This window comes from Gopherus evgoodei, chromosome 6, assembly GCF_007399415.2.
Source record: "Gopherus evgoodei ecotype Sinaloan lineage chromosome 6, rGopEvg1_v1.p, whole genome shotgun sequence".
NCBI classification, from domain to species: Eukaryota; Metazoa; Chordata; order Testudines; family Testudinidae; genus Gopherus; species Gopherus evgoodei.
The window spans coordinates 32,804,688-32,817,838 of record NC_044327.1 but is presented as its reverse complement, the minus strand read 5'-3'; the positions used below and the strand labels follow the sequence as shown (position 1 = coordinate 32,817,838).

The 13,151-nt window shown below is 40.7% G+C and overlaps 1 protein-coding gene across 9 annotated transcripts in view; it reads right to left on the bottom strand.

Annotated features, from left to right (window-relative positions):
- The window catches only part of FOCAD (focadhesin), a 221,207-nt gene that overhangs the window by 175,236 nt on the left and 32,820 nt on the right, over window positions 1-13,151 (bottom strand). For 8 of the 9 annotated variants that reach the window (XM_030567748.1, XM_030567746.1, XM_030567747.1 and 5 more), the window contains one exon: window positions 580-681. In XM_030567748.1, coding sequence (XP_030423608.1) covers window positions 580-681 — 102 coding nt within the window. Of the gene's footprint in view, window positions 1-579; window positions 682-13,151 lie in introns of those variants that run through there. The other variant, XM_030567753.1, reaches the window with a different exon arrangement.

The following is a 13,151-nucleotide window of genomic DNA, read 5'->3' as shown; positions in this document are numbered from 1 at the left end:
TCCAACAACGACCTTTTTTCAGAAACTACATTTTTCATGAAAAATTTGTGAAGGTATCACCTAAAACATTAAAATTGTTATCAAAAATTCAGATACCATTTGCACAGCATTTCGAATAACTTTTACAATAACTATTTTGATTACAAAATTTAGCAATTTTAGATATTTAGAAATTCTCCCATACTCAGAAACAAAAAACTTTGAAAGATAATTTTTGGCTAAAAAATAACCATTTTTCAAATCATTTCTAGCTGACAATTATGTACTACTCAAAGAAATCTAAGGGCATGTCTACAGAGCAAAACCTGCAGCTGTCCCAGACCAGCCAACTCAGGCTCGCAGGACTGTTTCATTGCTGTGTAAAATTCCAGCCTCAAGCTGGAGCCTGGGCTCTAGGAACCCTCCACCCCACAGGGTTTTTCTTTGCTGTGTAGACATACCCTAAGAAGTTTTTGTTGTTCTTTTTTAAAAACATACAATCAGGTACTTTACCCTGTCACTTCAGCAAGCACTTCTTTGTGGAATTAGTACACAGTTCTACAGATATAAACAAACAATTGAACTATATTTGTTTTTTACCTCTCTGGACATTGCTTGAAAAATACTGTTATCTGCTGCAAGAGAATTGGCCAGCAATCAGGTCTGTTTTCTAGTACAGTGATTAGTGGATGAGGAGGATACCTGAAACACAGAGAAATCATATTTGGATCTGTAATGCAGGTGGCAAACGTGAGGTAACCATCTTCAAGATAACATCTGTAGATGTACAAAATGTTAACTCCTGCCTTTACCAACTTCCTTCATGAGTTTCATCAAGATACTATGCATCGAACTAGTATGTTTTTTGGGATCCCCTCGAAACAACATTCAAATAAGTGTTTATTAGGTACAGATTTAGCCAAAAAAAAATTTCCACAGAGTGCTTATAGTTAAATTAATATGCCCATAAATAGGTGCCTAAAAATCAGGTAATTTATTTAAATACAGACAGAGGGGGAGATTTTCAGAAACACACTGGTATGTTAGGTGCCTAACACTCATTGATTTTCAGTGGGAGTTGGATGCTTATCTGCCCTTTGTGTCTTTGAAAGTCACCCTCCACAGTACTATCTTTAGGATCTCATATTTTAAATTTTTTGTCTTTATTGTCATAGAGCACCTTTCATAGTTAAGGGATTCATAATGACTGTTTAAAGCAATGGACTTGGATACCAGAAGTGCACCAACTAATTAACCCATAAAAGGAGCCATTATCTGCTCAACAATAAGCATGTCACATACCACAGGATATCCTAACATATTTTATTCCTAAGTAAAACAAAGGCACTCACAACGTATTAGGGTGGGTGAGTATTAAACCTCTCCCCAGTTAAGGGGAGGCCTCCTCAAAATTAAGGTACTAGCCCAAAATACTCTGAAATGCTCCAGGTATCTCAATAAGCTACAAATGACAAGACTAATTATTAAAGAAGAAAACATAAATCACTTAACACAAATAGGTGCGGGTTATGTGCTTTATACCTCCTCTCCTGTCTTTTTTGTTGCTGTTGTCGCCTTTGAACAATTTAAATAATCCAAAGATTTTTTTCCCCCTATTACTTTACCAGTAGTACCCAGACAAACATTCTGATTTGCACATCACCCAGCTCTTTGGAGTCTTTAAACCACAGATACATCTCTTCAGCGGGAGAGGCTGCCAACAGTGGCTGGTCCACTGAAGCAGAAGTTGCAGCTTCTCAGACCTGGTCTTTAAAGTCTGCCACCACTTTTGCTGTTTGACATATTACCAAACCAGAGGGCTATTGGTGTATTAATACTTTTCTTTATTCTTCAGCCCACGACAGGGTCAGTTGTAGCTTTGATGGCTGGAGAGTAAATGATTTTACAGCCACCCTTTCCCAACAACAACAACAAAAAAAACAGAGCCCACCTGAGAACCTAAGCTTCCCGAAGGTGGCTAGCCCTTGACAAGACTCTTTGGCAGAAGTGTTTGCTTTTTTGGAGGTGGGTCTTCTCCTACTGCAGGTTGCATGTATTCTGTCTCCAGTCAGTTTGGAACAGAAGTAGTTCCTCATGCAGCTGTCTCTATGGAGTCACTCCTGTACTGGTTCTGTCGTTGGTCTGCTCCACTTCTTTCTCCTCCTCCCATTACTAGCTTCCAGGAACTCAGTTCCCCAGGGGCCATTCATGCACTACCACCATCCTAACCCACTTCCACACTTTCCTCTTTATTCCACGTGCTCCGCGCATGCTGAAGTGTTCCCCACACCAAGAAAGGGGATTTTTATTGTGGTTCAAGGCCAGCACACATCACTATCCAGCTTGGAATTAGAAATCAAAAAGATCAGCTTTCATCTCCATGAAGAAGTGAGTCTAGCAGAGAGGCCTGCATACCATGATCAGTATGAGTTCTCTTGTACCCTCTCTCAGACTACTCACAAGGAAATGAGTATGGAAACAACTATCAGGGTAGATATCAGCCTAACTGCCATAAAGTGACTGAAGAGGATACCAAGAGAGGAACATGAGTGCCAGGGTATTACATTTCATTAAAATACCAGAGTCTGAATTGCTAGTGTAGCTACTAAGCCATATGTACACAGCCAAGAGGTTGCAACTGTTTCGTTCTGATGCAGCCCTTTGCCACCTCCAGAATAAACTATTGCACTGCACCGGGATATATCAACATCAGGTAAGTTTTGTGCCACTCCACGTGGCACATTTCTCACCAGGGAAAAATGGCTTTAATCTCCAATCCCTCCCCCTGTCCACACACCTTTCTTCCTAAACAGTGGAAAGGTGTGTGGACAGGGGGAGGGATCGGAGATTAAAGCCTATCCCTTGCACCCTGCAGAAGCAAAATCAAAACCAGCTTGGGTGAGCACTGGGAGCCTGGGTAAGCCAGTGGAGACAAACGTTACTGGAGGGAGGGTGGAAAAATGTGGTATGGGAGCTTGTTTGTGGAGAGTGGAAAGGAATGGGTGAGCCTAAACATGAAACCCACTTGGGGAATTTTGGTTGTGAGGAGCCTGTTATAATGACAAATGTTGGAAGTGGGGTGCAGCTCCCCAGTCCTGCCCCTGCTCACCACTACCTGTCCCTTCTGTTCTTAACCAGCCCTGTCCAGTTTTTGTTCCCTCTGCCTGCCCTTGTTCCTTCCACCATGCTCTCACCAGGCCCCATTTTGCTCCTCATCCTCTGCAAACAAGACTGGTGCCATTGCTGCCTCATTCAATAGGATGCCTGGGGGCCAGCAAGGGGCACATTCAGAGCACAGGACAGTCTCCCTGACCTCAGGATTGATACCTAATGCCATTTTCCCCCCAGTGACCAAGAAGGGAAGTCGCAGGAAAAGTCCTGCTGGATACATGAGATTTAAACAGGGTTGCAGGAATAAACTAGAAGCAGGGAATGCACATCCAATGCATGGCACTTATCAGTCCTGATGGGACTATATCTTAAATCTGGAAATTTGCAACTGGTGCAGAATTCTGCCCTCAGTTTGTTAAACAGTGTTTCTTTTCACAAGCACATCAAGTTTATGCTCCAACATCTGCACTGGCTGCCAGTTGTTTCTAGCTGGATCTCAGAGTGCTGGTTTTGCTCTATAAAGCTCTAAATAACCTGAGACCTATCAAGCTAAGAGGCAACTCTCTGTGCCCAAGACATAATGCATGCCATAATCATAGTCAGTAGGAGTGCCTGACCTGGAGTTCCATTATACTTTTTGAATTCACTAGCCAACCCCCTTTCCACATAATAGCACAAATTTTCTCTAACCTTCTGGGTATGACGCCAGGCCCATCTTCCCTCTCTGGCCCATAAGGAGACTAGTGATGGGCAAGGCTGGCTAGCAGTGCAAGGTGGACTCTGATGGAGACACTGTTAGGAAATTTGAATTAAGTTATATTTCTGTTGTTGCCAAGGTATTTGATGGAGTCTGTTTACCAGGATATTTGATGGCGTCTGTATTCTTTTTTTTAAATAAAGATTGTTAGGAGAGCCCAAGCCTGAGATGGTCTCTCATTGTAAAATACTAAGAATATAAACAAATTCAGACATTTTTACATTATTTCACATTACACAGAAATATTTATGGCCTGACTTTCAGCAGTGCTGAGTAATCCCAGCTCCAAATGCAGTCAACGGTATCTGCAGGAGTTCTGCACTTTGTAAAAACAAGCTATTAGTTCTTTTCTCTATTATACATCATAGTTTGACTAAATAGTATGAAAGTGCTTTCATGCTATCAATTAACTAGTGAGACCATACCCATCTGCTGTAAATATGACCCTGAATACAAAAATACCATGCCCAGTAACACATTTCTGAAAAATAAACTAAAAGATACATTTTTTTTAAAAAAACAAAAGAAGGTGCTCCATATTATGGTACTTTATTCTCTCTGACCTTATTAGAATACCAGGTAACTGACTGGATTTCAGTTTACTTAAGGAGTAATAAATGTCACCATTATCCAAATGAAATGTCTGACGGGTTACACAAGGTGACTGCAGAAAGATCTTTCATACCTAATGTTCCTTGTTTCTTTAGGAGCTTGTCAGAGGAAAGCTAACAGCCAAGAAAATTGCAAATATTATTGACTCTACTCTAGTAAGAGACTATAGTGGAACACGACCCACTGAACTCTGCAGGCTTGGAGTTCACCTCAGACTGCATAGCTGCAGGGTTTTTAAGATCTGCAATATCCTACTCTTAATAAAAATTCTATGGCATATATAGTGAAAGCAAGTTCCAGTGTATTGTCTCTTGCCAAGAAAATGGATCCTGATTTGACTTGTGAGCACTATTTGCTATAGAAGAGTGTTTGTGATGTAGCAGTATAAATGTCAGAGTAATAATTTTATCAGCATCATAAATTATTTTGTTAACATTCTTTAGGGCACCCTCGAAAAGTTAGTGCTTGCCTGCTTCTGCAGATATAGATAGATAGAATCAGGTAGCTGAGTCTGAGAGGACATGTTAAAAAAACAAATAATAAAAGTGCAAGGAGGCTGCAATACCCTCTATTATATTTGGACATAAAGACAATTTTGCTCTTTAAACAAATAGGATGGGCTTCTCTGGAAAAAATTAGGATTGCAGATAGTAACTTGTTGCTATTTTATCTCTATATACAGAAACTTTATCTAAATACCACTTAACTCTGAAATATACAGTATGTGGCACAGGTACAACCACTACTGGACTATTGCATTCACCTGTCCTCGATTCAAGAAGGATGTTGAAAAATTGGATTGGGGTCAGAAAAGAGCCACAAGAACGAGCAAAGGATTGGAAAACATGCCTTACAGAGAGCACAGACCCTGTACACTTTGCAATCCAGTAACCTTTGTTGTTCTATTGCCCTGAGTTTAGCTGTAAAAATAGAGCAGGCTCAAGAAATAATCAACAGTGACAAGTCTCTTTGGAGCAAGGAAGCTCATGTTAAAAAGAGCACGACAATTCCACCACCTGTCTCAAGATTCTCATCTTGCTCAATAGTACAGGAAACTTAGAACTGGACTGTGTACAGGAGAGAAAACCAAAAACATCGAAGGTTCTATTGCTACAGTGTGTTAGGAAAACCTAGGACTTGCAGCCAGCACACTAAGACAGTTAGTGTGTTAAATCTGGAGGAGAAACTCAATAACTAAAACAGAGGGATTTTAGTCCTGCTTTAACTGCAACACCCAATACAACTTTATTTTAAAGTTGCTACCCATGCATCCCTAATTCATCTTAGAGTGTACTTACGCATCCACTACTTATTTTGATTTGATTTACTGTTAGTTTTGTAATTTTGTAAACATGAGGACAAATGAAATTTAACGAGCAGATAGGAGTCATGTGGAACCAAAAGTCAGGAGATGGGTGCATAACTGGCTGGATAACCGTACTCAGAGAGTAGTTATTAATGGCTCCCAATCCTGCTGGAAAGGTATAACAAGTGGGGTTCCGCAGGAGTCTGTTTTGGGACCGGCTCTGTTCAATATCTTCATCAACGATTTAGATGTTGGCATAGAAAGTACGCTTATTAAGTTTGCGGACGATACCAAACTGGGAGGGATTGCAACTGCTTTGGAGGACAGGGTCAAAATTCAAAATGATCTGAACAAATTGGAGAAATGGTCTGAGGTAAACAGGATGAAGTTCAATAAAGATAAATGCAAAGTGCTCCACTTAGGAAGGAACAATCAGTTTCACACATACAGAATGGGAAGAGACTGTCTAGGAAAGAGTATGCCAGAAAGAGATCTAGGGGTCATAGTGGACCACAAGCTTAATATGAGTCAACAGTGTGATACTGTTGCAAAAAAAGCAAACGTGATTCTGGGATGCATTAACAGGTGTGTTGTAAACAAGACACGAGAAGTCATTCTTCCGCTTTACTCTGCGCTGGTTAGGCCTCAACCGGAGTATTGTGTCCAGTTCTGGGCACCGCATCTCAAGAAAGATGTGGAGAAATTGGAGAGGGTCCAGAGAAGAGCAACAAGAATGATTAAAGGTCTTAAGAACATGACCTATGAAGGAAGGCTGAAACAATTGGGTTTGTTTAGTTTGGAAAAGAGAAGACTGAGAGGGGACATGATAGCAGTTTTCAGGTATCTAAAAGGGTGTCATCAGGAGGAGGGAGAAAACTTGTTCACCTTAGCCTCCAATGATAGAATAAGAAGCAATGGGCTTAAACTGCAGCAAGGGAGATTTAGGTTGGACATTAGGAAAAAGTTCCTAACTGTCAGGGTAGTTAAACACTGGAATAGATTGCCTAGGGAAGTTGTGGAATCTCCATCTCTGGAGATATTTAAGAGTAGGTTAGATAAATGTCTATTAGGGATGGTCTAGACAGTATTTGGTCCTGCCATGAGGGCAGGGGACTGGACTCGAGGACCTCTCGAGGTCCCTTCCAGTCCTAGAGTCTATGAGATCTGCATCAGGAGATCAATATCGCAGAGAAAGTCTATGGCATGGCCAAGTCACTAAATCTCTATGTGCCTCAGTTTCTTCATCTATAAAAGAGAAGTAATATCCACTTAGCAAGATGCTAGATTAGGCAATGTTTGTAATGACTGAGCATATTTTGTTCCTCAGATGGCAGGCATTAGGTAAATGCAAAGTTTTATTATCAAGTAACATCACTATGGCTGGACACGGGTAGTAATCAGTGTTCACCATGAGTGACATTTCCATCTCTCTACTGTAGGTTTTGTATAAGTTTGCTCAGTACAGTTTGGAGCACTCAGGATCTTTCTACATCCCTGACTGCAAAGCAATCAACTTCCAGGACATTAACTGTCATGCATACAGATACCGAAGGAAAAAAAAAAACAAACCTCCTACTATTCTTGTACATCTCAAGACAACTGAATGGGAACAAAACAGGTTTCCCTACTATGCTATTGAAAGCAATTCTCATGAATATAGATAAGTGTGGAAAACAAAGTTTCTTCACTACCAAAAATGACAGCTGTCCAAATGTCAAGCTGGCTGATGTGATGGGATACTTGTAGGATGTTCAGAGAATACCTATTGATATGGATGTAATGAAAAATGACCAATTGTGCATGCTCAGCTCAGGTTTGGCCCCCGATTGTTAGGGACCTAATAGAAGTCAAGGGCAGAACTCCACCCTCTCCCTTCCTCACCTGTGACTGTTTCCTATACACACACATCCCTGTGCATACCCACAATATGTCCATCCTGTCTAACTCCTTTCTTTCTGTTTTAGTGAAGCTCTTTGGTCCCAGTGACTTCCTTACATGGACTGGGAGTGTAAAGTATAGTGCTGAAATGCAAGTTTCCAAAGGGTAATGTGAAAGGCGAGTTGAAAATTAATTCCCTATGCTGGCATTAATCAGACAGGATCACAGACCTGGGAATATGAGATGGCCCTCTCACTGCCAGATTAGGTATATGATTTACATATGATGTGGAGACTCTGAAAAGGCAGGGCTGTGTACATTCTGGCCTAACACAGCTGTATATTTAATGGTATTTTAAATACATTTTCTTCTAATTAGGTAAAATAATTAGCCTTCATTAAGTTCCTGATCTAGCTTCTATCAGGCTTGTTTCTACACTGAAGTCAATGGGGCCCTCAAAGACTAATGGTATGCCAGGCATCAGGTTCTAAAGTTAAGCTGGTTTCAAGTCAGAACACAACAAACATTTTAAATTTAGAAGGATTCTGATTCTGTGTGCTCTTAAAGGTTAGACATCTGGACCAAATTTCATCATATTGACCATAGTATTTTATTCTGTTTTTAATCAGATTGATTTTAAATTGAAAATGAAAAAATTCAGCCTTAAAGAATTCAACTTGGAAAAAGTTATAAATAGTAGAAAAGAAGGGTTTGGGATAGAAATCTCTTTTCAACCTTAAGTTTAGCTTTGCTAATATTGTGCTGTAACATCTGCACTTTAACTGGAAAAATGAAAATGCTATGTTCTTGATTCTATTGGCAAGAACCTAGGATAAGGAAAGACATGCAACCAGATCCAACTATCCAAGTGTAAATACATCCATCTAAAGGCAATCAAAAAAGATTAGTCTTATGGTAGGCAACAATGAAATCTAAAGTTATCTGTAACCTTTAGGTCACCTTAACCTTTTTGTTACATCTCTGAACATAGGAGAGCTACAATTCAATTTACATCATAAATTCAGTGACGGACAGATTGCTTTTTCTGTACGCGGAAACAATGTCGCATTCACCATGCATTTATATGTATGCAGCTGTGACCCTGACTCTTTCAGAAACACGGCACAGCACTTTACTACATCAAATATGCATTTTAAAAGCATTTTTCTACCTGCTCTGAATTTTTATTTCAGACTGCCGATTGGAAGCAAAAGAGACATTTGGGAAGGGTGGGAGAACATTTTAACACAATAAAAACAAAAATGGTGAATAGTTATAGAAAATATAGAATAGTCAAATCATTCACTAAAAATAAATTAAGGAGGTTAATGAGGAAAAAATAACATATCAGAAAGTACTGACACACCCAACTATAAATATGCTCTTTTGTTGTTTCCATCCCAGGCTTTTTAAGATAAATTGCAAAAGCGACATTGATCTCAAAATTTTATAGCCAATTTCTTTCCTCTCTTCTGTTGACTTTGCTGCTGAAATTCTGTTCCACTTAATTTTAAAATAATCTTTATGAACACCCTTACTATTACTGCACTTTTCCCAGTCTCAAAAGGTTTAGCAGAGATCTAATGAAATATAAAACAAACAAAAAAAACCCACAATGGAAAAGAAATTATTTTATTTGTGTCTTAAGTTTATTTAGTGGTCAGAAAACTACACTGTATACATCCATCCAAGATAGGCTATATAACCTCAGGCCGGTGAGCTATCTGGCTGCAACACGAGATGCACAATATATAAAGCTTGATATACTTTCAAAATGTGTTATCACCATAGGTGTTCTCTCAATCCCAAGAATAATAAAATTACTCTTAAATACACCCTTCACGCATTTATATAGCCTAGCCTTATCACACAAGTTAACAATACAGAAATACAAATTGTTCATTTCCATAATAAAACATGAAACACTTAAAATGTTGTTGTAAGCTATTCCAAAAAATATATATCTGAGAAATATATCTTTTCCATGTATCTAACGCCCCATTACATCTTTATTTGTGAATGTTTCACTGTAAGTGCAAATGTATACCAGAATCCATCTAAATCAGTGGTCACCAACTAGTCCATCACAATCGACTGGTCGATCCTGGAGACTCTCCCAGTCGATCCCGATCTCTGGTGGTGCAGTGGGGCTGCTGCTAAGGCAGGCCCCCTGCCTGACCCGGCCCCACGCTGCACCCAGAAGCAGCCAGCACGCCCTCATGGCCCCAGGAAAGGGGGAGGTAGAGGTCTTCGTGCACTGGTCTTGTCTGCAAGCACTGCCCCCGCAACTCCCACTGGCCGGGAATGGGGAACTGTGGCCAATGGGAGCTGTGGTGGCGATGCCTGCAGAGACGGGCAGTGCACAGACCCAGGTTCTCCCCCCCACCCCAAGGGGCCACAGGGGGATGTTGGCCCCTTCCCAGAGCAGCGTAGGACTGGGGCAGGCAGGGAGCCTGCCTTAGCCCCACTGCATCGCTGACCGGGAGTTGCTTGAGGTAAGTGCCACACAGCAGAAGCCCTCACTCCAACCCCCCTCCCTTCCTTACCCATACCTCCTGCCCCAGCCCTGACCCTCCTCAGAGCCAGCACCATGTACCCCCTCCTATACCCCAACACTCTGCCCCAGCTCAGAGTCCCCTCCTGCACCCAATCTCCCTCCCAGAGCTTGCATGCCTCACCCTCTTCTGCACCGCAACCCCATGACCCAGCCCAGAGCCTGCACCCACTCTCAAACCCCAACTCTCTGTCCCAGCACAGTGAAAGTGAGTGAGGGTAGGGGAGAGATAGGGGCGGGAAATGGAGTGAGCAGGGAAGGGTCTCGTGGAAGGAGCAGGGTAGATCCTGGGTTACCCTTAAATTCAAAAAGTGATCTTAGGGGTAAAAATGTTGGAGACCACTGATCTAAACTGACAACGTCTACAAAGCTGCCCCAAAAAATCTTCACCAGCCACTAAAACTCATCCATTCAGGCCTGAGTTAACACATAGGTTTTGCAATATGATGTGAAAGTCATCAAAACCAGGCTCTCTTCCAGAACTGAAGGCCCTCCGTGGGTAATGCCTGATCCCAGATCATAGACATGCCCATCTAGGACATCCAACTCAAGTGCCAAAGCCGATTCCAATTTATGAACTGTTGAACAGTGCTGAGCATCCGAAGCGCCAACTGATTTTAAAGTCAAAACGTACTTAAGGATTTTAAATATGGACTATGAACTTTAAGCACTTTTTTTAAAAAAATGAATAAAAAAATCTTTGGTTTGGTCTTTACTCATCCTCAGAAGGACTTCATTGATCAAAGAGACTAGTGAAGTCTACATACTCATGTTTAAAACCATACTGAAAAGGGTCAAGAAACTCCTAACTACCAGAGGGAAGGATAGGGTATAAGAATCTATGTACTTATATACTATCATGGAGATCAAATGAACACCTCATATGCATCTGTCAGAATACAGATGTTAAGGACAGTCCAGCATACCTAATCCTGCCGCAGCACAGGGCAGGGTAGGGGAGAGGAGAAAGAAGACTAGATGACCTCTTGAGATCCCTTCCAACCCTACACATCTAGGATTCTATGACTTAAAAATAGAAAAATCTCATTCATTTTTCCTTCACAGAAGAAATAGGCTGATTAGTTTATAGAGGTAGTCTACACTATAGAGAATTGAGAGAGCCATAGCTACATTGCCACAACCTCCCTAACAATTTTCCTCAAAAGACGGCAAAATTGGAGACAAAGAAATAATTGGTGAGAGTGTCAAACATTAAAGAAACCAAAACCAAAAGCAATTGCAAGACATCAGGATCTTCAATTTCCTTCTAAGAATTCTTCATAGTGTGATATTACCAAAATAGACAGGCCATAATAAGTTGGTTTTAGTCAACAGAAAATATCACTAAGCCCTAAAGTTTATTTAACTTGTACTATTATTTTGAAAAGATGACAATAATTGTCTATTTCACATTTGGCGCTTCATCAATTCTCCAATGATTTTTACATTGAACATTTTTGCATACCTGACAGCACACTACATTAGTATTGTTAAAAGGAGGTTACCCCTCAGGAGCTATTGGGTGTACTCTCACTTTTCTTTAGGAAAGAAAGTCTTGTGACAGCTTCACATTAACCTCACGTGCAACACAGTAGTTACAAGCTGGAAATACAGTATAGCAGGCGATAAAATTGTGCAACTAAAAACATAACCTGACAAGTCTTTGAATTTTTTTTTAAAAGTGTTCGTTCCTAATGTACAGAAGGGCTTTAAGCCAAAACCCAGAATCTCAACACCCTGAACTCCTGCGTGTTCAAAATTTAGATCCATTTTTTTCCATTTGAATCTACCTCTCCAAGAAATTAACTAGCAGCAACAAAAGCCTGCTGCAAGACGCTGGCTGAATCTACAAGGCTTGATTTGTCATGATGCCTAGTTTCCGTTCTTAATTACTTTAAACAGCTTTATAATTACTGTTAAACACCACCTTCCACACTTCTGTCAGCAGCTATAATTCTTTGTAAGTCCTTCTCTCCCCTGAGGAGAGGGAGGCTCTACATTCTTGTAGCAGCTCTAACCATCCCTTCCCACACTAATTTACATCATCATAATTTTAGACAAAGAGGTTTCAGAGCTGGACAACACTACTAGAGCTGGCTAGGGACAAAGAAACTGGGAATTAAGTGTTCTCCATCTGCACACAAAAATCCTAACTACCACTAAGCTGCAAATTAATTCTCTCCTGATGAAAACTACTATGTCAACAGCTTGCTTTCTCTGTCATAAAAAGGAGTTTCCACAGTATTACGGAATTTTACAAAACCAAGATCCATGTCTGGGAAAGGGGATATAGTGGTGGCCACTAGTAAGTCAACATTTACTCAGTGTTACTATAGAGCTAGCTGAAATCTTAAGGCATTTCCCTATGCTAATACTATATTATACTATCTGTGTAGTAATTTTGGGTACACATGAACTATATTTATGTGGCACTCAATTTAGAAAGAGGAGATAGAAAGGAAACATAATTTGACAGAAAAAACAAAGCTGTGTCCAGTGGTTTAGTGTCACAAGTGGGAGGAAGGCATTCTAGATTCTATTCAGCTAATCACCACTAAAGGGGATCTCACTATAGTACCCAGGTGCATAATAGAGTTTCAATGTATTCACACACACAAATTAGGATCAAGACGTTCCCCACACTGCATTCTTGATATCTGTTGTCCTAGGTGGGATCAGTTTGGTGACAGATTTCCAAGAGCTCAATGCCTGGCCAGCCACATTTCAGTTCTACTACTAAGGACAGTCCTGTGCAAAGAAGGTTTGGGACTGTATTCTAAAAGCAGAAAGACTTGGTCACAGATCACCAGTGTAAGTGACTCCATGACCTAGGAGCTTCCATCAAACATGCCCAGTCCCAAGTTAATTGGAGTTTCCCCTAAGAAGATTAGTCACAACAACTACAATCAACAGAGATGGTGAAGCTGAGACACGTCACAGAGACAGATGGGCTG